Raw genomic sequence first — 26,451 nt, 5'->3', positions numbered from 1 at the left:
GATGGTTCTTTCTTTTCACACAGACACACATGGGTTGTTGAGTAAACAGAGAGTGATTTGGTAGGTCAAATTTCAGTTCATAATTACATTTAGTTACAGTGGTAGCTGCAATGTGGAAGCTGATGTTGTACTAAGCAGTTATGTATGCTATCTGGGTAAACATTGAGTGTCTCAGAGCACTTCAGAGAACAATACTGAACACAATATGATGTTGTTTTCAGTACCGTTGCATTTTGTAATTGAACATAAAGAGTAGTTTTGAGCAGTAACATAAATAGAAATTCATTATATCCCTTTAAGAGGTTTCGCCAAATTGATCTTCTACCAGGGAATTTTTGAGGTTCTCATCGTTTTGTGTGGAACCCTTTGACTGATGACAAATTCTGGAAGTTGATAACTCATGGGCTGTGATCCGCAACACTTTCAGAGTAATTTCATTACGCCTTTTTCTGAGCCATTTACTTTCTTATCACAGCCGTTTCAGTCTGGGTTGTACATTGGTGTTGTTTGATGCAAAGAGAGAATGTGAGTCAGAGACTAAGGTAGCAGACAAAGAGAGACAATGAGAGAAAAGGATGGAGAACTAGACACATCAGGGTGGATGAAAGGAGATGAAGTGAGAGGGAACCATTGGCATGTTGGCATAATCAGTGGGGTGTCAAGAATCCAGCTCAGGATGCCCTGCTGATGGGTAGGTCTGCCAACCTTTTTCTGTTTCCATCATTTGCATTTATGACTAAGATCAATTGGAAGGATCAGTTGGTCATTTTAAACCAAAATGTAAGCCTTATGACCTGCTCAGGTTGCGTTGGGTTTTTTTTTTTCACTACAAGGTTCCCATAGGAAATAAGCATTCAGACAACCCTCTTGGGGTGTAACGGTACGCAAAGGTCACGGTTCAATACGTACCTCGGTTTTGAAGTAGCGGTTCGGTACGTTTTTGGTACAGTGAAAAAAGACATGCAAAACATGAAAATTAATTTATTATGAATTTACATGAAAACGTATAAACTTGTACAAACTTGTAAACAGTGGCAAACTGGCCACAATTTCCAGTTAAGTAATCATGTTCGACGTACTGCCAGCAACATACCAGCTGCCATCGTCTTATCCACTTGTCTTTTCCCATCGCTACTGTAGTTCACTGGAAAACCGAAATGTTCCTAAAACAGGAGACCTGAAGAATACGGGAGGGTTCTCAAGCTCTGGCTTTGCGGTCGCCGTACTTATGGTACTTAGGAGGCTGCATCACTTAACATGTGCTAATTAAGTTGCTAAGTCACGGCTCCCTTATGGAATCGGAGAGGAAACAGAATTTTTAATTTTAGTTCTGCATACAGAAATGTAGAAGAAAAGGCACACTGTATCTTGTCAAGTATCACTTTATTCAGTAACGTCTTGGTCCACTGACCATCACAGCATAAAAAAGTTATGCTCGTAACGTGCAAGGATTCACTCGGATCACAACGCAAACCGAACCGAACGTCTTGTACCAAATACGCTTGTGCCTGCTCGATTTTGCAAGCTGGCCGATTTTCGTGGAAGTAAGAAAGTCCGGTCGCATTACGCATGTGCAGCAAGAATACTTTAGGACACTACCCAATTTGCATCGCGTTTTTACGACATTAGGCTACATCATATTTCTGTCACAACAGACATTAGTAGTGATGGGAAGTTCGGATCTTTTTACTGACTCAGATCTTTGAATCTCGTTTAGTAAAATGAACAAATCTTTTTTCAAGTCATTCGTTCATTTCATTCATTGAAACTAGTGTGGCACTGTAGCTGTCATCTGAATGATGACAGAACGACGGTTCTCAAACACTAAGAGCAACGTGATTTGCTTCACTTGGTAAAGTATAACACACAAGTTCACTTATGTTAAGCTCTTAAGCAACCTTTTGGACCATAGCCTACCGAGTTACTCAGTTGAAATGACTGATTACTTAATTTGCCTGTACGAGAGCGCTGCGCCTATCAATAAAAAAAAAATCATTCTATGATAGCTATTCACTTCAGCCTACCTGGTCATTGAAGACCCATAGTGTATGAACTCGTTCCAAAGGAAAGGCAAATTAAACGCCCATTCAGTAGCTACATAGCTAACGTTAGTTATCCAGCTAACGTTAGATGGCTCTCCTCACCAGTAATAATAGCACTGATTATGTTACTGCTGTAACCACCTTAATAATGAACGGAAGACCCCAATCGTTTCTACACTGAGCCTGCACAGCAGCTTTGTGCTGTATTATATTTCATTAAAAATGCAAGAAACTTAATTCAATTCCAGCGCATATTCATTGTAACGTAAGAGTGGATACAGTTATCACATCACAAATAGACAACTTTTTTTAGATTAAGAATTTACAAATTCACCAATTACTATTAACAATTTACTGTAGAGTTTACTAGAATATCAAGTAAACTATACATTTCTGGAAATACAATGGCTCAGTAAAATACTGAATTTATTAATAATAATTATCTTTGAAAAAATTAAACCTTAAAAGTGTCAAATAAAGTTCAGAGTTGCCTGTAAAGGTTGAGAGCGCTACATGAGCGAATCAAAAACGATTTGGTGGTTTTCAGACCTCAAGTGAACTACGTGTTGTTGCTGATAAACAGTTAGGTTTAGAGCTAAGTGCATAAACAGCTTACTCCAGCACTGAATGTTATGCTTAGCCTACAGAGAATCTTCGCAGAAACACAGTACTCCAATAATATTATCAGAAGTATACACTAACACTCCATCTCTCAATAAAACACTACCCCATCTCTGTGCCGTAAAATGTTTACGCATGAGCCAGACCGGACTTCAGGACTTTCCTACTTCTGCAAAAATCGGGCAGCGCACAAAATCAACTGTGCGTGCGTATGGCAGACCGGACTTCTGGACTTTCGTACTTCTGGGAAAATCGGGCGGCAACAACGCGTAGCACTATACCCCTAATATTTACAAAATATACAGCTTGCCCTAGCTTTAAATAGAATAATAATTTCATGATTTACATGTTTTATAGGGATTATTGTAAAATGAAAAATGAGTTTTGTTGCCTAAGTAACATTATGAGAGCTCAAGAGGCTGCACCTGCAGTGGGTTGGGGCGAGGCAGGTGGGGTGGGTGGGTGTTCTGTCGTGGTTCTGTCATCCAGAACTGTGGCTCGAGACCATGGACATTTGTATCACGGTTTCGGTCTCAGTTTCAGAACTGTTACACCATTACAACCATCACAGTTGGTGCTTCAAGGATGTCGTTGATAATCATGGTAATAAAACAGTTTGAGTTGTGATGTATCCTAACATACTTTGGAACAACTGAGAAACTTGCAGATGTCCGTTTTATCAGAACTGGTTAGAAGCACTGTGTTGCTAGCACGGTACGGTCTCACTGGATGCAGAGTTAGTCCAACTTGAGAAGATACAAATGCTCTAGCTGCATATTTCCAACTTAACCATCAGGGACGTTTGCAGTTTTGACCAATCATAATTGTCATTGTACTTTAGTATGTCATTTGCTTTTTCATGTTCCTTACATGGCCTAAATTAAATGAATTTTTTGCTTACCTTCACCTTCACAGAAGGACCCCAGCAGTGATGTCAGCTCCTCCTGTAGCCCCCGTTTATCACCCCCATCCAAGAGGACCCGCAGACAGACCACTCCGAGCTCCAGTGACACATCCCCCAGCCCACAGAGCAAAGGCCAGAGAGTAACCTGGAGCATTCCTACATACTGCACCAGGTGAGGTTACACCATCTGATCATCTTCCCTCTGCTCAGCAGACCTGGGTCTTGTACTCAGTTAGATGTACACTCTCTGGGTAAAATTGTTGGAAATTATTTCAGAAAGCAAGATTTTACAGGCTGCTGAATAGCTGTAATAAACACGATGTCAAGACAAGCTTCTTCAGTAATGAGAAAAGATTAGGAGAACGTTCTCCTCTTGGCCATAGTGGGCTGATGACAAGATCATTTTTATAGGGTTTGTTTGTTTTTTTGGCTGCTTTTGTCAGTATAGCCAAACTCTTTGCTGGGGACACATTTAGCTTCCTTTTTTGCATTACAGATTGGCTCTCTGTTTTGGGTGAGTGAAAGCTGATGACTGCTCTTATACTTTGAAAATAAACTGGCAGCTTGGGAGCAGTGACTGACCAATTTTTCTCTGCTCAGTTACTATGTTAACTGGAAAGTTTAGCTCTGTGGAGCCCTGTGCTAAAGTCGGTTGTGATCACGTCTTTTTATCTGTCTCATAAGCGGCAGGGCAATTCAGCTTATGAAGTAAATGAGTATCATCCATCTCATCTTATCTGCACTATCTTATAATGAGCTCCCCCATGCCTCTAGACTGGATAAAATGACTGCTTTATTTATTTTATCGACATTTGTTTTTGTATCATGCATTATGGTTACCTTCCTCCTGTTCTGAACTACTAGAACATTACACTCTTGGTGTTGTCTTGTTTTTTTTTTTTTTAATGGCAGCGAACAGCCAATTAGAGCCAGGCTTGTCAGAGCTTAAGTTTTTAGTTGCTAAGTCTACTAAGTGAGTAACCAAAGTGAAATTCTTAGAATGGGCCAAACATCAAAGGAAAATGAGAGGCGGCGAGAGTGTAGATGAACCAGAAACTCAAAGTTAACAGATTTTAATAACCAAGAGGGGTGCTTTGTCAGTAAGTTAGTTTGGGCCAACATTAACTCACAAACCAGTGGCACTGTGTACTGACCGGTAGTCTGTCACATAGTAAGGTCTTCTTGGGAGCCACCAAATACTAACCCAATCAGTATATGAGTAGAGAAATCAAGATTAGTAGTGAAGATCAATTTCAAGTATCCTTTACTTCTTCAGATTTAAAAATGCAAAAAAAAAAAGAAAAAAAAAAGGCAGACACACACACATAAGATTACTGCCAGTGTTGCTTTGAAATACTAATGGGAAACACCAGTTTTTCCATTTCCTTTGCAATCATGCTAGAGAGTATGAGGAGTGTGTGGCTGGAGAAATCATATACACAATTGACCGCTCTGCTTCTCACTGTACTGTCTAAATAAAGAGGTGTTTGTTCATGTAAACTAGTTTGTATGTTTGTTATGAACCTTTCTTTGACAGTACGAAATCCCCAACAGTTGATAAACATGTGTTTGTTTTACATCTCAGTTATTGTCATGTTATTGTTATCAAGGGATGTTTTGTAGAATGATGGTGTTATTTGTTTTTCTGACAGCTGTATGTACAATGTTAATGTTATTCTCACAGTTTCATATACACAGTTAAACATATCAGTACCCACTGTTAGGCCAGTGACCAAAAAGTCCCAAACATCTGGGACAGTTACAGACTTGTTGGGAAGATTACGCAAGTGCACGATGGCCCCATTCACAGTGATGATGATGGTGATGATGATGATGATGATGATGATGATGATGATGACGACGACGAGGGAAGTGAATAGACCACAGGCCCAGAACAACAGACTCAGGGTCACAATTGCACAAAAGGAGCTATAAGACAGCATCTCAACAATAACAGGCTCTTTAGAGGGGTTTTGTAATCAGACCTCTGTGATTAGAACAATATGTCCAAAGAGGAATGCAGAAAAAACATACCTGCAGTCAAATACAGTGGTGGATCATTGATGCATTGGGGCAGTAGGGGCAAATATAAAGATCAGTGGCATAACGGATTGGTCATAAGTGGGCCATTACAAGACAGTAACCCCAAACATACCTGATAATCAACACTGAAATGGTTCAGAGACAACAAAGTCAGTGTTTAACAATGGCCATCTCAGTCCCCAGACTTTCTGTCTGAATTGAAAAGGGCAGTCCTTAAGTTTAAATGTAAGTATATCACAAATCCTGAAAGGTTTTGAATAGAGGAGTGGTCTAGGATCCTCTGAAGTATGTTCTTCATCCTTATTCAGTGCCTTAGAAATAGACTCAGTAGTGCTATTTCTGCCAGGAGCAGGCTGCACCAAGTACTATCACAGGGGCAGCAATTATTGTGAAAGTTTAGAGGAAATTTTAAAGAAATGTATGACTTGAAAAGAGTGATCAGAATAAGTGTTCGTACAAAATCTGCTTTTGCAGAATAGAGCCTTGCAAATGCATGTTTGTGTTTGACCTGGACGGAAAAGGTTGTTTATCTTACAGTTTAATTACTCCATTAGTTCATCAGAGAGAAAGATCAATTATAGAGTAATTAAGTTATTCGAGCCACTATGAGAGAAGTTTGCAAAAAACAGTGAACAAAAAGCTTCAACTATGGCTTGCTAATACAGTATTAGTAAAATCCTGTATAGTTCTTGTTCTCTTTCAAATGCTGTGTTTTTTTCACTCCAGGTTATCCTCTGCTTTACAAAATGGACACGGTAAGCATCTTTACCCTTGACAGAAGAGAGATTGAACCAATGGATGTCAAAAATTTGTACTTGAAATGGCTGTTAAGACACATAATGTGCCAGTGTTGCTCCCCATTTGCTAATGTCATATATTTGTTTGTTTTTGAAATATCAAACAAAATTTCAGCCTTGCATAATGTCCCAAAAACAGATTACTCTGCCAGCTTGTCTAAACTGTGAGCTCAGGTTCATTCTTGTTGGCGTAATGGTCAATTTGTGTCCGTTTAGCTCGACTGAACCAGAGGGGAGACGAAAGTAAGAATGGAGACCATGCTCACATGAATGGGCATGTGGAACTTAAGAGGAGCTGCCGTTCAAGGAAGAGCCAGTATGAGCATCTTAACCAGAGCCTGCTGTTTGACCAGCTCGTCAACAGGTAAAGCAGTCTGTTCACCGACCACCAAGTCAGCAGGCAACACGGTTCACTGAGAAAACACACAGTCAATGGGTTACATAGCTGCTAGGTGTGAGCACATGTCAGCAGAGCAGCTTGTAAGCAAGTAAGCACAGTTAGCTGGTTTAGTGATGAACCAGTTAGTCAACAGGTATCACGTCTTGTTGAATAACCAGTAAAATAGCGGTAAACTAGTTAGTACCAAGGAGTGCAACGTTATCACCACATGGCACAGTTTTTTTTGTAATGGCTGCAGCACTTTAAGGTTCTTAAAGCAAGGCAGAGTTAGCACATTTCATGAGGTGAACCCGATAAATAGCTAGCTTTTGCTGTCATTTGAGTTATAAGACAATGGGAATGACTCTTTCTTCATATTTCACTTTGAATTATACTGAGTGTGCATCATCTGATAACTCAGAGGTTGATGTTTGATTAGTCAAAAGAGTTGGCATCTTTACTGCTACTGAACCAGCTGACAGCTTAAAAGCATCATCTTGTTATCATTCTCTGAACAATCGTATTGTCCAGCCAGCTAATCAACAGATGACATAGTGTACTGACAAAGTCTAGTGGCATGACACCTTAGTTTATTGGTTAACAGCCTGCTGTACAGATTACGCAAGTTTTTGGACAACTAGTTAATTAAGAGGTACAATGGTTTATTGGAAACGACTTGGAAACGATTGAAGAAGTTTTTGGATGGCAGCGGTCAAAGCCAGTCCAACAGTGACAATAGTACCTGTATCAACAGATTAATAATTCAGCCCCTCAAAATTCCCAAGAGCTGCATCGGAAGTAGAACTAAAGTTTTGAATGTGTTTGAGTGTTGAGGGTGTTTGCTAGATGTTCTGTGGAGCTGTGTGTGTTTCACTGGCTATGTGTTGGCTGTCTGTGTTCTGTGTTGTCAGTACTGCGGAGGCTGTGCTGCAGGAAATGGATAACATCAGCAACATACGACAGAACCGTGAGGTGGAGCGGCTCAGGATGTGGACTGACACAGAACTGGTGAGTTACCTGAACTTTGGGGCATCCCTCAAATTTCCCTCAAACCTAATGCTAAAGCAGGTTTAAAATATTGTGGAGTTATCTCTGAGTGTAGGCAAAAGAGGAGTTATGGTTTAAAAATAAAGAAGCCATGCTTTGAAGAAGAATTGCTTTTCCCTTGCACAAATTCCTTGCACAAAGTCTGAATTGAGAATAGTGCTGAACTGGTTTCCTGAAAAAGGTTTCAGACCAGTCCAGGACTAAATTAAACCCAGTTTAAACTGAATTCAGTTTAGTCCAGCATAAGGCTGAACAGTTGTTTGTGAGAATGGCTTTTAAGCTGCTACTTTATTTTTTCATTTGGACATTGCACTACCCTCATCAGTCAGGCATGACCTTTATCCCAAACTCTGGTGCTTGTAGGAAAACATGGATATGTATTCCCGTGTCAAGAGGAGGAAAGCTATGCGCAGGAACTCATTTGGAATGCAAACACATCACAAAGTCCTCAGCCAATCAGAAGAGCCAGGAGAAGAGGAAGGCACAGAGGGTAAGCTCTGCCTTGTTAGCTTTTTACTCCCTTGGTTATATTTCTATGTATAAGGAAGCATTTCTATGTTTTTAACTTTGTATAGTCAAGATCATTTGACAGCTTCTATAAATGAACTTGGTATTTGGGCTGCAAATTTTTGGAAATAAAATTTGACCATTTGTATACTGAAGACTGAGAACATAATAGAAACTGCATCAGTCGAGAATGACTTACCGGCACAATGAATTCAGTTAGTTAATATAAAACAGCATCTTATATTTCAGTACGATTCAATCTTACATTCTTATGATTCAACTTCCTGGCTTTTTGTCAATGCAAATTAATTCAGAGTTCTCATTTATTAAATTGTCCCTATTGTTAATTCAGTGACCTAGACAGCTTCCCAGACAAATTTGCATTTAGCATGGAATATAGCAGAAACATTCCATTGTCACTGTAGTTAAGATAGTGGTGCTGTACTGAAGTTGAAATTTTGGTCCACATTTGAGTATTTGCTCACTCATACTCGTCTGTGGGTGTGCGTGTCCTTCTCAGAATCACATGAAGAGGGTGAAGAGGATGACGAAGGTGAAGACGATGATGAAGATGACGAAGAGGATGAGGCAGAGGAGGCTGGAGAAGAGAATGACAGACCATACAACCTCAGGCAGCGAAAGACTGTACAGCGATATGAGGCGCCCCCTATAGGTACCTGGACAACAAACATGTTTCAAAGGATGTGAAAGCGTTTTGTAAGGGTGCAAGGGTTTTGTAGTGAAACTGTAAACTGTGGTTCTGTAGTGCTTGGTTCAATTCACGGTAGGAGTGGTGAACTGTGTATTTTTTTTTTGTTCATCTCAGCTCTTCCCCCCACTGGAAGCTGTGAATGGACATATATGAATAAAGTGAATGTGATAGGCTTCTCTAAGCAGGAGCTTGTTTTTCTTTTATCAAAGTTAGCTGTGCATGGATCTGAAAAAGGTCAGAGCAGTTGGTCATCGTTTTGCAGTCATCATAAAAAGGCATGTTTGAGTAACGGTCCCAAAATTGAGAACCCTCCTGCCTCAATCACATCGCCATTGTGGCACTACTTTGGTTTTGCCATCATCCATGACAGTGGAAATCTTGCAGTAATTTTCTTGATGAAGAACCTTAAAAGATGCTGATGTTTAAATTTCTTCCAATCATTTTCCTTGAAAAGAGTCCTGAAAAATTCATTGCTCAAGTTTGATTTTCCCACGCTTGTATTCTAAAAGAAGACACTTGAAGTTATTGAACATGAGTTTTTTTTTATTATTATTCTCATTTTTTCAAGAGTTCTCTTTGTGTTAAATTTGTAGAATGTTTTTTTGTGATTCACAATTTTTATTGGTCAGCAGACAAGTACAAAAGGTAACAGGGTAAAACTATTTACAACAGGGAAAGTAAGCTCATGAAATCATATGTTAGTAAATGGTGCATACAAGCATCATACAGTTCTCTTCAACTTTTGAGACAATTGTTCTAGTACAATATTCCAGGAAGTAATGGTTCAGCAGTTTTGCCTTATTAATTCTGGCTGTAGAGCATTATAGTAAAATCAAAAAGCCAGCTGGAGTTCATGGGTAGTCGGGGGTCAAACCAGTGTTTCAAGAGTTTTCTTGGCAGCTGTTAGTTGTGCATGTAAGGTCTGCCAGTGACTAACATTAAGATCTCGAGAGTGATCATCATTTAACAAACAAAGACAGGGTTTTTTAGATAATTTCGTATTGATAAACTCGGATATTATCTTTGATACGTAATTCCAGAGCATTAATATTGGATGGCATTCTCAGAATATGTGAATGTATGTACCTATTTGTCTGGAACTGCACTGTCCACAAAGAGGGCTTGAAATCCTTCCCTTTTTGTAGAACAGGTGTGGTGTAGTATAGGCTCTGTGTGTTAACTGATGTGTGGGGCTTTTAGAGAAGGTGGGGATGCCCTCCCATATCTATGTCCAATTAGGGCTGCAGCACAAAAATTTTAAAATGTTTAAAAAGAAAGAAAAATTTTAGTTCTGAGTTGGTTCAATTTTCTTTCAATTCAAACCATGGTACAAACTGAACCATGGCCCAGAACCTGTGGTACGAACAAATTTTTCAGTATGGACGATCCTGGCCTCTTTCAGAGTGGTTACTAAAATTACCGTATCTGATTGTGTCAAGAATGCCTTTGTACAAAAGATTAGAACTGAAGGAAGACGAAACTTCCACTAAATGAGTAACTGTGCTTTTTGTTTTCATTGCTAGAGCCAGTGAACAGGAAGCAAAGCAAGAACACACTGTTTGATACACATAGATCCCCTGCCAGAAGAAGCCATATAAGGTGAGCAGTCTGCTCTGAACAGTGAATTCTGAACAGTGAATAAAGCAACTGTGAGAAGTGGCATTATGTAAGTGGACACAAATGGCCCGGCTGACACACTATCATAAGGAATTAGAGGTCAGTCAGATGCCGGTGAAAGACACAGTTCCCAATGTATTTCTTTAGCTATAAAGCATCTGTGATTGTGTTCTGTGTATTAAAAGCAAAAAAATGCCCACTTGTTTGGCATTTTTATTTCCGTCATCTCTCACAAGCTTATTTGAATATCATTTGAAGAACTTTATTTCCTCGTATGTGCTTGAGAACCCTGCTTAGGTTTAGTTTTAGTCAAAAGTAGAAAGACTGACTTTAAACCCATTGACTGAAATGAATGTAGTGGAAAAGGAGTTGTGAAAAGTGAGTGGTCTTTTGCATAGTACATATAGATCAGGAATACTGAATCATCTCAAATGTGGTTTCGGTTGAAAACCGTTCAGATTCTGTTCATTTGCTGCCTGTTTTTTCTGACAGAATTAAGAGGCATGCCATTCACAGTAGTGACACCACGTCGTCATCAGACGAGGAGAGGTTTGAACGGAGGAAAAGCAAGAGCATGACGCGTGCTCGCAACAGGTGACCTTTGAACTCTTATATCTTTGAAAAAGTGAGAGACTCTGTTCTGCCTGGACTTTCACTCACTTGTTTGCTTTTTTTTAGTGTTCCAGAAACATTCTCAGTAGCTAAGCTGGTACTTTCATCTGTTCTATCATTTTGCCATCATTTTCACTTTTGAACTTTAGTTAATGGTACAGTGATGTTCAGTTCTTCATCCATGCCCTCACTTATCAGACAGTGAGGTCACATTGCAATTCAGAATAAATAAATTACGAAAAGCACATTGAAACCTTCATTTTGCCACAGCTGTGACTGAGATCAAAGATTTATTTACGATTCATTTATTATCTTGAACACTGTAGTTGTGCCAAGACATTTTCAGTATTGTCCCTTTATGTAGTCACATATGATGGGGACATGCCATTGGCAAACTAATCTTCCATATTTTAGTGATTATCTATGCAGGTAAATCTCTTTAGGAGCACCTGTCATTTCTTTAGTCACTCACATGGCTATGAAGCTTGTTTAAAGCTGAGCTATATTTATGCCATTTTAAATAAAAAAAAACAAAAAACTGCTTAGAGTGGCGTAAATGGTCCGTGTTTTTAATGTCATGCCGTCATATGAACATTTGGACTACATGACCCGGTCTGATCTCTCAGCATTTGCACATTTGTGTGGCCTGAGGTACACTGTCTTGAATCTAACTTATTTTCTCAAGCCTACTGGGAAATGTCAATGTGTATGTTTCTTTCCTTTTCCCCCTTATATTGCTAAAAAAGGACTACCTGCTAATTATGGGTATCAGTTGGCTATTTCTGTCCTGAACTCTGATCAGATCAAAACAGCTCTGCTCCACAATGGTCAGTTTTAGTCCAGAGACAAAGATTGTTGGTCTGGCTGAGAGAAGTGCATGCTGTTTTTGTTGTCACAGATGCCTGCCCATGAACCTGCGAGTGGAGGATCTTGCGAGTGGAGTTCTGCGAGATCGTGTGAAAGTCGGTGCTAGCTTGGCTGACGTGGATCCCATGAACCTCGACACATCTGTGAGTGGTCATACGGTCTGTGAGCTGTACTTAAGATACCTCCAGCATCTCTAGAAGATTTTATCCAGAATGACAAATGAGCCTGAAATCACTGGTGCATTTTCTTTGAAAAGGAGTTCTTTTACTCACTACAAACCCTCATCACCTCCTTACTGTCCTTTGATTTTCACAAAGGTTAAGTTTGACAGTGTTGGAGGACTGACCAATCACATACAGGCCCTGAAAGAGATGGTGGTTTTTCCTCTGCTTTACCCAGAGGTCTTTGAGAAGTTTAAAATCCAGCCACCCAGGTGAGAACTATTTAGTTTCACTCTTTGTAATGGCACTCCAGGAGAGCTTCCGCATAATGTATTTTATTTTTGAACCAAATGAGTTGCATTGCCCTTAAATCAGAGACACTAGTGAATGTTTTCAACATGGACGTAAGTGAGGTTCTGCAGTATCTCATGCAGATTTTACATCATTGATGAGGGGAAATTTTAAGCGTGTGACTTGGCAACTATACAACTGATAGAATGATAACATCCTCCCGTGCCATTTTTTTTTTTCACTTAATTCACTAAATTAAAGCCTTGCTCTTCATAGAATTATAAAAGCTACCATTTATGATACATATAATGTCTAGTTGTATTATTTATTTAGTTTATAAACCTGCAGTGTGGGAAGAGCAGAATGTTTTTGATACAGTGATATGATGTAGGCCCATTGCTCAATACTCGTGAATTATGACAATGCAAAGCTATACTCTGACTTTTTTCGCTTTGGCTTTTATATCTTTTAAATATATATATATTATCTTTATCTCAGTAATTGTGTGGACCTTAGGGCTAATAGCATTAACTGCAGCTGTTACATTTTACCACACAACGTATTTTCTTTTGTAGCTAATACCTTTGCTGCGGCTGCTAAATAATATACCTTTCCCAGTCTCAACTTTTTCCCACAAGGATATGAGACTCACAACCTGTTCTGTGGCTGTGAATTCACTGAACAGGCTGTGGATTCAGCCCTTGTGCATTTGTGTGGCCTGAGGTACACGGGGTTGAGTTCCGATTTTGCCATTTTCTTTCTCTTGAAGGAGTTGGTGCAACTTACAGTGCATTTTACCTGCTATTTATGGCTAATTGTGGGACTTAATATGCAAAGTTCATTCAACTTAGCACACTTTCAAAATGATTAAAATTTATAAAGAGAAACAGACACACTTTTAGACATACATAAGTATGTACAGATTTTTTTGTTGTTTGTACACATGCAGCCATTTATTCTGGAACTCTGTTTATTGCTTTCATGCTCATGATCCACTCAGTAACCAGCCTCCTGTCAGGATAGACTTTGTTTGCCATAGATCACACCAAATGCCTTTGTTTTTATTGGTGTAAACCTTTTCCTCTGAGGGGTGGATCTAAACCATGAAAGGAAAATACCACCCCACACCGTTAGAGTTTCCGAAATCTGTGGGGAAACAAACACTCGGTAGACGCCCAGTATACGTTCCTCTTAGTATGCTGGGACATTCATTCCCAAGTTAACCTAGGAAGCCGGACTTCTGTCAAAGCCCCTGCTTTTAAATATACTTTTTAATCCTCATTTACTCAAGTGTTTCCCTTATTCTGCCAGACCTTGGGCTGTGAATATATACATGCAGACAAAAGCAATTGTAAGCATAAAGGAACAGTATTTATGATCCCAGCATATGGGTGTACACTTTATACTAACAGTCCTTTTTCCTCTCAGAGGTTGCCTTTTCTATGGGCCTCCCGGTACGGGTAAGACGCTGGTGGCACGAGCGTTGGCCAATGAGTGCAGCCAAGGTGACAGGAAGGTGGCGTTCTTTATGCGGAAGGGGGCGGACTGCCTCAGTAAGTGGGTAGGCGAATCTGAACGACAGCTCCGCCTACTCTTTGACCAGGTGAGCCCATATACAAGCTCCTTTGCTGAGCTCTGTTAGCTGACTCCCACCTTCGTGCACTTAAACTCCTTTGTGCTGTCTTTACATGCCACATCGGCTTTATTGTAGTGTTTTCTTTTCTTTTCTTTTCTTTAAGAAAAGAATAAACTGTGCTATTCTGTCCGCATAGTAAAACTTTGAACTATAAACGTGTGTGTTGGTGTGCGTTTGCACGCGCGTGTTTTGTGTGTGTGCGCGCTTGTGTTTTTTGTGTGTGTGTGTGTGTGCAGGCATACCTCATGCGTCCCTCCATCATCTTCTTTGATGAGATTGACGGCCTTGCGCCTGTGCGTTCCAGTAGACAGGATCAGATACACAGGTAAAATATGTAGTCATTCTCCCATCCTTAGACACAGAGAGTCTGAGAAGATGAAGACATTTTCAAATAACTTAAAAAAGCTAAAACTGAGAAAGTTTGTACTGTGGGGCCTCTTGAGTAATTATTTTTGTGTTTTCTTTCCCTTTCTGCAGCTCTATAGTGTCCACCCTGTTGGCTTTGATGGATGGTTTGGACAGTCGAGGGGAGATAGTAGTCATCGGTGCTACAAACAGAATCGACTCTATCGACCCCGCACTCAGGAGGCCTGGCCGTTTCGACCGGGAATTTCTGTTCAACCTACCTGATAAAAAGGTGGGTTTTATTTCAGAGTGGGATTCCCTGGCCATAGGGTTCTGAAGTGTCTCATCCATCCATTGAACACTACAGAGGCAGTCCTTCACCAGATAAAACTGGCCAAGACCCTCGGGAGCCCTGGAATAGTACATTCGAGTGTGTTTGAAAAAGTCAGCAAAATTCTGCGTAGAGCCCAGCCCTTGTCTACACCAGAGTTTGGATATTTTGGATATTTTCTTAGCTCAATTTACTTACCTGTAATCCTCCTCATAAAACCGGAGATTTTTGTAAAATGCTCTGGAGATGTGCATGGGTTGCAGGTAGGGGTGGGCGGTATGGCACTAAAATTAATATCACGGTATAAGTTGAAACGGACGGTAACAGTATTTATTGCCATATATTCGTTTTTCTTAAAATTTCAATGTAAATGCTTCTGAAGGGGTAAAGCACTGCTATATCAACTGCATGGCAGCTATTACTGTACTCTTAACTGCATTTCTTATGTCGGTTTACTGCTGAATGTTAAACATGCCTCAAATAGTCAATAGATTAATTGATAGAAAAATAGTCATTAGTCACAGCCCTAGCGAGAATTATGTCGTGATAATGAAGAAATGCATTTGTTGTAATGGATTGAAGTATTTTAGAAATCAAGAAGGTGAATTCATAAAAATAAAACGATGATGTGTCAGTTTAAAATATTGTTGTTGACGCATTTTCACCCTCGACGTCATCGATTACGTTGACCAGTTGTCTAGGCTTCCACACAGCAAAACATCTCATGAATTTTGCCCTACCACCTTTCGCTGTGGGGGCGTGGTCATGAAGACAGCAAGCAAGTTGTTTGGCTATCCTGTTAGAAGCAGTTAAGTTCGAGTTCTTAAATGAAGGTCTACAGAGGTCTATTTGGCCCGACCAGAGCCGTTGAGAAAGTTTTTTCTACTGCTCTGGCCCCGACTATGTTCACGTAACATGTAAACAACAACCCGTGTTGATGTAGACACAAATGATTGCCCATACACCTTTTAATCATATACATGTTTTTCAGGCTGAATGTAGCCTTTAGCCTCCGCCGTCTTGGTCAGACTTTTTTTGTTACTTTCGCCTCTCTGGAGAAGATCATGTATGAAACACATCACACACTGAACTGATTGGTTCTCACGTGGTTCTCATTTGCATAAAGCTGGGGATTCACCATCTCAATTTCGCTTGCTTCGCCGCCTTCACTCTGATTTCGCCCAATCAGAACAACCTTCGCCCCCATACTACCTGAATGAGAGCGTAGCGAAATTTGCTGCAACAGAAACGTACTAAGGGCTCTACCGGATAGCACGGTATAGTCAAAATCCACACCGTAGGACAAATTCATACCGGTGTACTTCCTATACTGTTTATACCGTCCACCCCTAGTTGCAGGTACTAAAATTACATTTGTAGAGCAAGTTTGTTATCCGTCTAGTTGCTACTAAATATGTTATTTGCATTGTTGAAAGTGTTTGATACATGAACAGTGCTGGACAGATGTGCAGTGTTTTAAGTAATGCTATCTTTGTTGTCCTCTGTACCAGGTAACGTCTGTGCATGAGGTCAAAAGAAGCAGCCCATATGTTTGCATAGTCATACTTTTATTATCTGGATGATCTTTTGAAAACCTTGAAGGAAAATACAGCAGTAATTAGCAGCGATAAGATCACTTCTGCAGACAAATGCGTGTTCTCAACTGACTTCAAAAGAAGTTCAGACTCTTTGTTTTCTCCTCCCAGGCCTGGAATATGCTCTTTTAAAGTCAGTATTTGCTCACTAACCACTCCAATAATGGAGCCTATGTGATTTGTCTCCATAGCAGGGTGCCAGGTTATCAAAGCCGATCAATAGCTTTCCACTGATAAAAGTTCTTTCTTGAAGCATGTCTGATTGAAATAGTTCTGGTATGTTTTGCTTTGGAATATATATATATATATATTTTTGGAAGGGGGATTGCTGATGTCTATACATGTTTACCCATAGGCCCGAAAGCACATTTTAGAGATCCACACCAGGGACTGGAACCCAAGGCTGGCCGAATCCTTTTTGGATGAGTTGGCAGAGAAATGTGTTGGTAAGAGGGATTATAGACAGCCAAAAGTTACAAAACTACACATTTGCACCATTCTTTCTCTTTTTGCTCATTGTTTTGTGACTTGAGAACATGCAACTGTCAATGATTACACTTAATTACACCCCACATAATATTTATTCCATAGCATTTGGGTATTGTATTGGGTAAGGTCACTGAGCATTTTGCTAGTCATTACGAATAAGCTGAGTCAGATCCACAAAGGCAGAGATGGGATCTGAGTTCTACATTTTCTTTTAGCACCCCCAAAAAGATGGTCTGAAGACAGTTGGTGTTTGGCCAAGATATTTATGAGATATGAAACAGTGGTCATGTTATTAGGTTCTTTACGCAGTGATAATGTCACTGTGTTTTGTTGTTGTGTTGAAGCTGTAGGGGCCTAAACAATGTGCATGTGTCCTGTTGTAGGCTACTGTGGTGCTGACCTCAAAGCACTTTGTACGGAGGCAGCGTTAGCGGCGTTGCGTCGCCGTTACCCTCAGATCTACAGCAGCAGTCTGAGGTACCAGCTTGACGTGAGCTCCATCGTGCTGGGCCCTCAGGACTTTGGCCACGCCCTGCGCTCTATCGTACCCGCCGCCCAGCGAGCTCTCGCTCCTCCCGGCCGCGCCCTCTCCAGCACCATCCAGCCCCTGCTGGAGGGGGCACTAGCAAGCGTGCTGGCCTGCCTGCTCCGAGTCTTCCCCCATGCAGAACTCCCACACAGGGAAAACACACATGGTACCCGTACCTGTCTGTCTCTCTCTTTCTCTCTCTGTCTCACTCTCTCTCTCTTTCTTTCTCTCTCACTCTCTCTCTCTCTCCCTCAGTAAATTCAGGAATTGTGAGAATGATTCAAATGAAGAGAGCAAAAGTGAAATGAAATTTATGGTCCACATGTAATGTAAAATCAGCGTCTTCGCTCTGTATTTTGAACTAATTGGTACCTTTAAATAGTCTTACCACTGTTTCAAAAAAATGATTTGATATTTTGAAAACATTGTAAGTGTTTTATTATATTTAAATAATTTTTGCTGATTTTTTTTTTTAATCACCCTTACATTCATACTGATATTCAGTGTGTGCTGTTGATTTATTTCTTTTTTGTGATGGTCTTTTCGCATTTTAACATTTAAAGCAATTTGAAGATTGAGCCATAGCGTTATAGGCATATGTTCCCTGGCCCTGTAGATTATGTAGCATATTCATTCCCAACAGTTTTTTGGTCTTGAACTTACATTCCTGAACACTTTTCAAAGTTTGTCCACTTTCAGTTCTCCTGAGTCCTTTTTCAGAGTCCATGAAAATTGGTCTATGGGCAGTCAGGCATCAGTAGCTAGCAGCTCCAGGGCCATATTTCTGCAGGGAATAAGATCATCAGGCCCTTTTAATGACTTTAGTTTGCTGGAGCATTCCCTCACTCTCATGGGACTGAGATTATTCTAATAAAAGTTTTTGCCCTTATTTTTCTTATGGAAATTTCTGTGTACATGCTGTTTTAAAACAAAACTTTTAAATTGGTGTTGTCAAATGTATGAAAGTTAAAGACAGGCTCATTATTATAATTACTATATTGGACAGTTCCCCTATGAGTTTTCACGTTGTTCTCTTTTTAAGTGCATTCTTCACCGCACTTGCATAAGCTGTTAGCAAGTTGCAAAGTTTGCTCAGCAACTCACTGCAGAAACAAGGACCTTCCACAAGTTCAGTTGATTTATTTCAACCGAGAACCGTAAACTAACTTTTTTTCCCCTTCTTCTTCTCTCTGAATGTGCTACGAATAGAGAGATAATGGTTGTTTTATAGATGTTCTGATCTAGGTGTTGTGTCTCTCCTTTTGTTTGACAGACACTGACAATCAGCTGTTTGACGAGGACTCTTTCAGTGAGTGTGACGGTGAGGCTGGTACTCCCTCTATCTATGAACTTCAATTAGGGTCCCCAAAGAAAGCCGGCAACTCCTCTACAACCAGACCATTCCTCCATTTTACCACGTGAGTTACCACTCACAGGCACAAAGTTTAGACATTTAGACAGATGGTTCTCTTTGATTTTCAAATGAATGTGATGCCTGGATGCGTAGCACTGATCTGGAGTTCTAGGAGATGAGCTTCAGAATGCATCTTCTACTTCCCACTGTTAAGTGGGACTTGAATGTTTTACGTTTTCCGGTGTCGTTTTTCTATAAAATACACTCCTCTAAAGTTCACCTAGGCAAGGCAGAGCTAGTTAAAAGACAAGACATCCACCACAACTCTCAAATTGCTCTCCTCTTTCACTTGGTAAAAGCACAGTGAACTGAACACACAGAACACGGATCAGATACTCCGTTATGTTATGCTCCTCCGCAGCAGCTTGTAGCATTGGAATTTAGACTGGGAATATTGGATTGAATGTTCAGTACATAACTCTGCTGTGACCATGTTTGATCAACAGTGTAAAAAGGGAAGTTATACTGAAAGTTTTACTGCTTTCACAGGTTCGGTTCCCATGTCAAGCTGGAAATACACCCATTATAATGCTTATGTCATCAAAACAGTCACTGCTTTATTTATCCCCTAAGAGTTCAATGACTGAAGACTGTTTTCTCCTGATGAGGATTCCCATTTGAGGACTGCTGATGCAGTGTTTTTCTGTGGTCTTCACATTTTAGTGTAGTCTACTGCTGCCATCTGTTGGAAATTCACAGAATAACAGATCCATTTTCAGTCTGACATTGTGGACAGCTCACAGAAGGGACTATTCCCACTCACATTTGTTTCTGTTTTGCAGCCAGCCTCTACATAATGAATGATACTGTCTGACGGCATAGAGCCGTGTTTTAATGAATCCCTGTACGTATAACAGTTCAGTGGTGAAATTAGCTACATTTAGTCTAAAAGGCATGTCAGACCTTTATTCAGCTTGATGTCAAATATGTTGAGAGAGAGTGAGAAATCGCTCAGTATAAGCCACAATGTTATCCTTGCCACATGGTCACAAAGCCAAACAAATGAAACAAAAGAAGAAACAAAGTCCTCAGAGCCCTTTATCTCAGTTATTTCAGTATTGCCTTTGTGAGACTTAAATACACCATTATCCTTTACAAAAAAAGAGACTTGTGTCCTGTACATTTTGTCGCACTGTATGGATTTGAAAACTTGTGGTTTGTAACAGTGTCTACATTTGCTCTTCAATTACAATTCAACTTCAGTCACACGCTTGATTAAGTCGTCTTTCTGGATGTCTTCACAGTGATGTGTGTCCTCGGTGATAAAGTGGAAATTTATATGTACATAAATCCATTATGATATCTCCAACTATTTGCAGTGGTATTAGGTTGATTTAAGCCAGGTGTTCATGTTTGTAAATCTGTGGAATTCATATTTGCATAATCTCCTCTAATAGCTTTACTCCCCATGCTCCTGATCACATGCTGCTTCGCCGTTCCCATTGATTTTTCTCCAGGCAATATGGATTTCTTTCTTTCTTTCTTTCTTTCATTTTTTTCAGGATAGGTTGACTGCAGGATTGTTAATTTGGCAATCAATTTGGCTTGCAGTTCATCTCAGACCGCCCGTCTGTGTGTGTTTATAAGCAGTCAAATACAAGTGTTTATTTTGTTTCTGGGTAAAAGGTGAATATGGCACGCAGTATTTCTGTGCCAGTGTTTATGGAAGTTATTAACATCACTCCTGTGGTGGCTGTGAGATTATGAAATGTAGCAAAGTAAAATCTTTTTTGAGGGTGCAATGAAAAGGCTTAATCACAGCCAGTATTTCTGAGGGGACTGGCACAGTGTTTTGTGGTAACTGCTGTTTGTGTCGGCAGGTCTGCCTACCTGCAGCCCACCTCGTACCGCCCAAGGCTGCTGTTGACGGGACCACGGGGGTCCGGCCAGAGTACGCATCTGGCCCCCGCCATCCTCCATCACCTGGACAAATTCACTGTGCACCGCTTAGACCTGCCCACACTCTACTCAGTCAGTGCCAAGACCCCAGAAGAGTCCTGCGCTCAGGTACAGCCCAGCCCACATCTCTCTCACTGTCTTCCCCTTCACCCCCCATATGGAGTTTAAACAGTCATGCCTGTTTGCCCTGTTTAAGGATGGTAACTTCATTGATTTTTTTTAACAGTTGCTGACAACTGATAAGGGGTGTGTGTGTGTGTTCGTGCGTGCGTGTAGGTGTTTCGGGAGGCTCGACGGAGCATCCCCAGCGTGGTTTACATGCCTCACATTGGTGATTGGTGGGAGGCCATCAGTGAGACGGTGAAGAGCACCTTCCTCACACTGCTGCAGGATGTTCCCTCTTTCACCCCGCTCCTCATCCTCGCCACAGCCGAGACCAGTTACAAACAGCTCCCTGAGGAGGTCAGACCTTTTCACTTTCTCTTCCCTAGTAGTCTTACTCTACCCTTCTCTCTTTCTTTTTTTCTTTTGCTTCCTCTCTCTCTGGTTCTATTGCCACCTGTTTCCCCTGTCTCACTCTCTTTCCCTTGTTTTTCTGCTGCTTTTAGTCCACTCATCTATCTGCACCGTCTTCTCTTTTGCTTCATTCTCATGTCCACCTAAAAGCTCTTCTCTCTGTGATCACACTGCTTCTTCCTGTTCTTTGTTGGTTTTTTTTCCTCTCCTCCCTTTTTCCTAATCCATGCTGACAGTCTCTTGCCACTCTCTATCCTCCTCATCTGTCCTCTCTCTTTTTCTTCCTCTCACTCTTTGTCTCAAATTCTTCTTTTTCTTCCTTCATCCTGTGTCAATCATCATGCTCTTTCACCAAAGACAACAGAGACCTTGAAATCAATTAAGGAACTGAAACAGAGAAAAAGAGAGAGAAAAAGAATGATTCAGTTGCACAACAAAAAAAAAAAAGAAGACTCCTTAATTATGCCGATGGGGAGTGATTCTGGCAGGTCCGCAGTTTCGCCATGGGAGACACCATCACAGGCTTCGTGCAGCCCTCACTGTGTGCCGTGCGCTACCCAGGGTGCATTGTGGTTGTGGGTGGGGGGGCATGATTTGACTTGTGGGGGAGCCTTTGATCTTGGCTCTGTTGTAGAGTGAGATGCTCACCAGGAGGGCAGAGATGCATGGGTAGGGAGCTGTATGCTTGCATTATTGACAGACGCTGCTGGTGTCTTGAGATGTATGTGTTAAAGAGGGATTTGCGAGGTGCTGAGAGAGGTATGAGGGTCTTTTTTTTTTCGTGAATTATCAAGTAATGGTTGATGATGAAGCAGTCATTAAAAGCTCATACGATCAGTTCTAGATTCTAGAACAGCTCATCTGAGATTCACATGTGGTTGGTGTGTTCTCAATGTGGGATTGCCTTCTCTCTCTTATTTTTTTTTTTCCTATCCCTCCCTCTCCCTTTCGAACTCCCCATGTACTGTTCTTTAGTGTTTTCTCTCTCCCTCTTTTTTTCTCTTACTAATTCCCATTGTCTGTCTTTCTCTCTCTCTCTCTCTCTCACTCCCTCTATTTCTCTCTCACATAACAAGCTCTTACAGTTGCTCAACTGCTCTCATACCTCCTCAGGAGCTCTTCAGACAAGAAGTCCAAAGTATTCCTTTGATTATGAATTTAGTAAATGCTGAGAAGTGCCTGCTGGTGAGCCTGTTTGAATCCAAATGGATACAGAGTTTCTGTGCTTTGAGAGCCCTCCTATGCCCAACACCAGAGGTGCTGTACTTTCTTAACAGCCCTGTGTTCGGAAATCCTGGCCCTGGGTCCTGGACCCTTCTCTTAATCTGGGCGGGGAGTTCAGTGCTCAGGCATGGATCAATACAGAAGACTCACAGTGATACAGAGCACTCTTTCCATCAGGCCCCCTTCACGCAATATCAGCAGATCAGAAATAACTTCAGCCCTCACTAGCACCAAGAGAGACGGAGAGACAGAGACAGAGAGAGAGAGAGAACTTGAAATCTGTATTTACTGGGGCAGAATAACATTCTGTAGAAACGCAGCACATAGTCACATCTCAGGAAGTTTTCTCACCAAAACTAGACAACTGAAAAAAATCATTGTGACCACAAAACTGACCCTTGACCCAACACTGGCTACATGTAAGATATTTTGTAGACCACAGATGCAAACACAAAGGGGTAAGACATGTTCAGTCCTTGGAAATGCAGCTACCACATGCAACAACCATCCTAGGCAAATAGTTCAGTGCGACCATCTGTGCCACTTTTCCTAATTGCATATTTTGTCCCCAAAACAAACAATTTTAAGGAATTAAAAGAAAAACCTCCAGGCTCATATCCACCCATGTAATGAAGTGTCAAAATCACTTGAATGTGAGAGAGGTGACTCTTCTCAAAACAATAAAGTACAGGCCTTTTTTGGTGTGGCAGGTGTCTGTCATGTTATTGTTGTTAAGTATTTCATCATAATTATTTCCCCTTGTGCAATACACCAGTTAGCTGATCACATGTCGATTAGAAGACAACCAAGACATCTGTAGGGGAGGAGTCATTGCCAAGAATCCCACTAAGTCCACCTTTCTGGTACCACATATGGGAACCTTTCATGCATGAAAAAGTGTTTTTCTTCCCAGTTTTTTTTAAAAATCCCATAGTATGACCTCAGTAACCTCTCTTCCTCTTGCCACCCCTAGCAACCAAATACAAGGCAAGTCAAGGTGCTATCAGTCCACTGGTCAGACAATGCACTATACCCAAAGAACCACCAACAGAGAGCTGAGTAGAACCTGTAGATGTCTGCTATGTTTTTGTTCTTCAGAGGTCAGTTAACCCAAAAGCCATCTGGCTGTGGATGAGAGCTGAGTCCAAAAGAAAAATGTATAACACAGTGGCTTCTCAAACAGCCACAACTTGGGGTGGCATGTTTGCCATTCAAGACTAACTGACTGATAAGAAGGCCAGTGAAGTCAATTCCCTCTGAACAACCGCTTGTCCAGGTCTCAGTGACCTGCACTAGACAGAAGCCTCAGCACTGCCAGTGTGATTTAGCCGTCTCTGTACTGCCTTCAGATGAAACACGGTTATCCTAGAATAGATGTCAACCAGCACTTACCTACAGGCGGACACAAGTCAGTTGACCTGATCTAGAGAAAGTTCTCATGAAGGCAATGTATGTCTTGCACCAGAGCCTCAGAGGGCTCCAGTGCAATCATTCTGTGCCTCAGGGTAGAGACACTCAATTTATTGCCTCTCGCTCTTTAGGATAGCTTGGATGAAAACCATTTGCATTCAGTGTGACACACCTTTTCTCTGAATAGTTATTTCATTTAAAATCATCTGAACCTAAAGGAAAAGAAAAAACCTCTCACGAAACCTTTTATCCGTTACTGTATTGAGAACCTCCTGGTGACTATGAAGCCTGTCCCACCATCCACTGCCCTGTTCTGCTGCTTTGCTTTTTTTCATCGGTTGACTCAAGTTGAAGATACCTTCTGAACCCCTTTGAAAAACCTCATGTCCCACTCTTTGAGGAAGACTGTTATATCATCTCTGTAAACAGACCTGGGGGAAAAAACCTTGGGAAGCAAGGCCTGATAAGCCTCACCTGTAAATAACAGCAGAAGCTGAATGACTAAACTGACAGAAAAACGTGGATGCCCTGTCTGATCCCTGCCCTGCATGACTCAACCCACTTCTTGCTTAAGCCATGCAAGACACTCCACACGCCCAATCCCAAAAGCTTCGAAATACATTGAAAGCCTATCACTGCTCAGTATAATCAGAGACTTTCACGAAATCAATATTTGTGTCAGTCATTTTACACAGATCAGAAATGTCATTCAGTGGGAACAGACTGTCTGTAATGGTGTTCAGTGATACAGTTTTATTGATCCTTGTGCACAGGTAAATGTATATATTGTCAGTCTGTCGAAAACATTTGGGCAGAATCTTATATCTGCTTATCATGCTGCAGGTCTCATTTATCCCCAACCCCCACCCCAACCAGAGACAAAAAAAGAACAAGAAACAATTCCCCTTTTTGAGGGACAGTGAAAGCAAAGCACGTTGTCAAGACATTGGCAGTGAGCCGCTTATAAGATTCACCTAACACCTCTGAGGAGAGCCGATGATCTGCAGTTGTGAGCTTTTCCAGTCTTAATGGTGAGTCCGAGGTTTCTCCGGCTCAGGCCAGTGTTAAGGCTGTCTGTGAAGGAGTTGTACTGTACATTCAAAGTGGCACAACACCAGACAAAGAATGTAGAGTGTAAATCCACCACATGTTGACAGATTTCAGCAGTATCAGTGTCAATGCCCCTCCTCAGGAAAACCGCAGATTATTTGCAAGAGAGTGATGTGTAGAAGAGTGGGGGTCATATAGTGGAATGGCGATCAAAATTGAGACCAGCAGGTTTAGTGTTGTTAGGTAGGTATGGGGACTCAATATTCAGTTGTGTTGAGTCAATTGGAAATGTTTTGAATTGAAAAAACTGTCAGGTGGTGATATTGGAGAGTTTGATAACTTCCATTAGAGTAGAGGTTATGAGCATAAAGTGAAGGGTTTTTTTTTCTCAGGAAGATGAGATTTGATTTGGCAAGGCTGTGCACGACACTGGGTTTCTGGCACTTTTAGCATAACAGCTGTTTCCTCTTCTGCTCTCTCAGTCAGTGGGCGAAGCCTCCCTCTGCCCTGTATAAAAATAAAATTCCTCCCTCTGTTGAGATCCTCGAGCTTTTCTCCACTGCACCATGGGTCTCAGAGATAGACAGGAGGGAAGGGAGGACAGATCCCCATCCTTCCCAACAGTGGCATCTGCAGTATGGAAGGTGTTGTCAACACTGTGCCCAGGGATAGAGGAATGTGGTGGTGACTTGGTCTCTATGCCACAGTGCCAAGCATGTGAGGGAAAAGGCGCCAACAGTGTCACAGTTCTTGAATGGCACTCTCACTACAACGTCACTGCCTGTGTTTGGAGTTCTTGATCTCTCTGTGGGATGGTTCTGTGTTGAATTGAACGCTCACTGTTTTGCTGCCTTTTAATGTTATTACTCATTATGGTGAGGCACAGTGAGAATCGTTTTTACGATGCATCGCGATGCGAAAGTGAAAGATTCTGTGTCGATGCAGAAAAAGAAGACTATCGATTTTTAAAAATTGTAATTAAATAACACACATGCCAGCGTACTGTTTTTATTGTGAATAAAGCAGGCTAAGTAACTAAAAAGTACACCCCCTCCCCTCTTCCAGGATACTACGTTTATCACTTGTGTCTGGCGTGATCGGAAACATGGCAAAGAGAGGGCAACGTAATCCAGCAACCAGAGATTAAAAACGAACCCAATATCTTAAAAGCAGATGTCTGGGCACATTTCGGTTTTTATGAAAATATAAGCAAAAACGAGCTTGACAAAAAATATGCTATGTGTAAGACCTGCCGAGCCAAGATTAAATACTTCGGCAATACAACAATTTTGAGGAATCATATCACCCGCTTCCACCCGGAGCTAAACTTAGCAAACCCCAAGTATGTAGCTGTTTATATGACCTGTATGGGTGCTCTTATTTTTGAGTTATATTTTTATTACAAGACAGTAA

At 41.1% G+C, this 26,451-nt stretch overlaps 1 protein-coding gene across 2 annotated transcripts in view; it reads left to right on the top strand.

Moving 5' to 3' along the window:
- Positions 1-26,451, top strand: part of atad2b (ATPase family AAA domain containing 2B) — a 65,131-nt gene that overhangs the window by 1,671 nt on the left and 37,009 nt on the right. Inside the window, exons 2-20 of one of the 2 annotated variants that reach the window (XM_030771227.1) lie at positions 50-52; positions 3,579-3,739; positions 6,337-6,365; positions 6,624-6,771; positions 7,698-7,794; positions 8,197-8,323; positions 8,861-9,013; positions 10,576-10,651; positions 11,162-11,263; positions 12,180-12,291; positions 12,466-12,581; positions 14,029-14,203; positions 14,473-14,561; positions 14,714-14,873; positions 16,863-16,953; positions 17,380-17,691; positions 18,799-18,943; positions 20,760-20,946; positions 21,115-21,300. In XM_030771227.1, the coding sequence (XP_030627087.1) occupies positions 50-52; positions 3,579-3,739; positions 6,337-6,365; positions 6,624-6,771; positions 7,698-7,794; positions 8,197-8,323; positions 8,861-9,013; positions 10,576-10,651; positions 11,162-11,263; positions 12,180-12,291; positions 12,466-12,581; positions 14,029-14,203; positions 14,473-14,561; positions 14,714-14,873; positions 16,863-16,953; positions 17,380-17,691; positions 18,799-18,943; positions 20,760-20,946; positions 21,115-21,300 (2,469 nt within the window). The remainder of the gene's footprint in view (positions 1-49; positions 53-3,578; positions 3,740-6,336; positions 6,366-6,623; positions 6,772-7,697; positions 7,795-8,196; positions 8,324-8,860; positions 9,014-10,575; positions 10,652-11,161; positions 11,264-12,179; positions 12,292-12,465; positions 12,582-14,028; positions 14,204-14,472; positions 14,562-14,713; positions 14,874-16,862; positions 16,954-17,379; positions 17,692-18,798; positions 18,944-20,759; positions 20,947-21,114; positions 21,301-26,451) is intronic. The other variant, XM_030771226.1, reaches the window with a different exon arrangement.

The sequence above is a fragment of the Chanos chanos genome, chromosome 4, assembly GCF_902362185.1.
Source record: "Chanos chanos chromosome 4, fChaCha1.1, whole genome shotgun sequence".
Lineage (NCBI taxonomy): Eukaryota > Metazoa > Chordata > Actinopteri > Gonorynchiformes > Chanidae > Chanos > Chanos chanos.
Note: the sequence above shows the minus strand (reverse complement) of the source record. Positions and strands in the feature narration are given on the sequence as shown.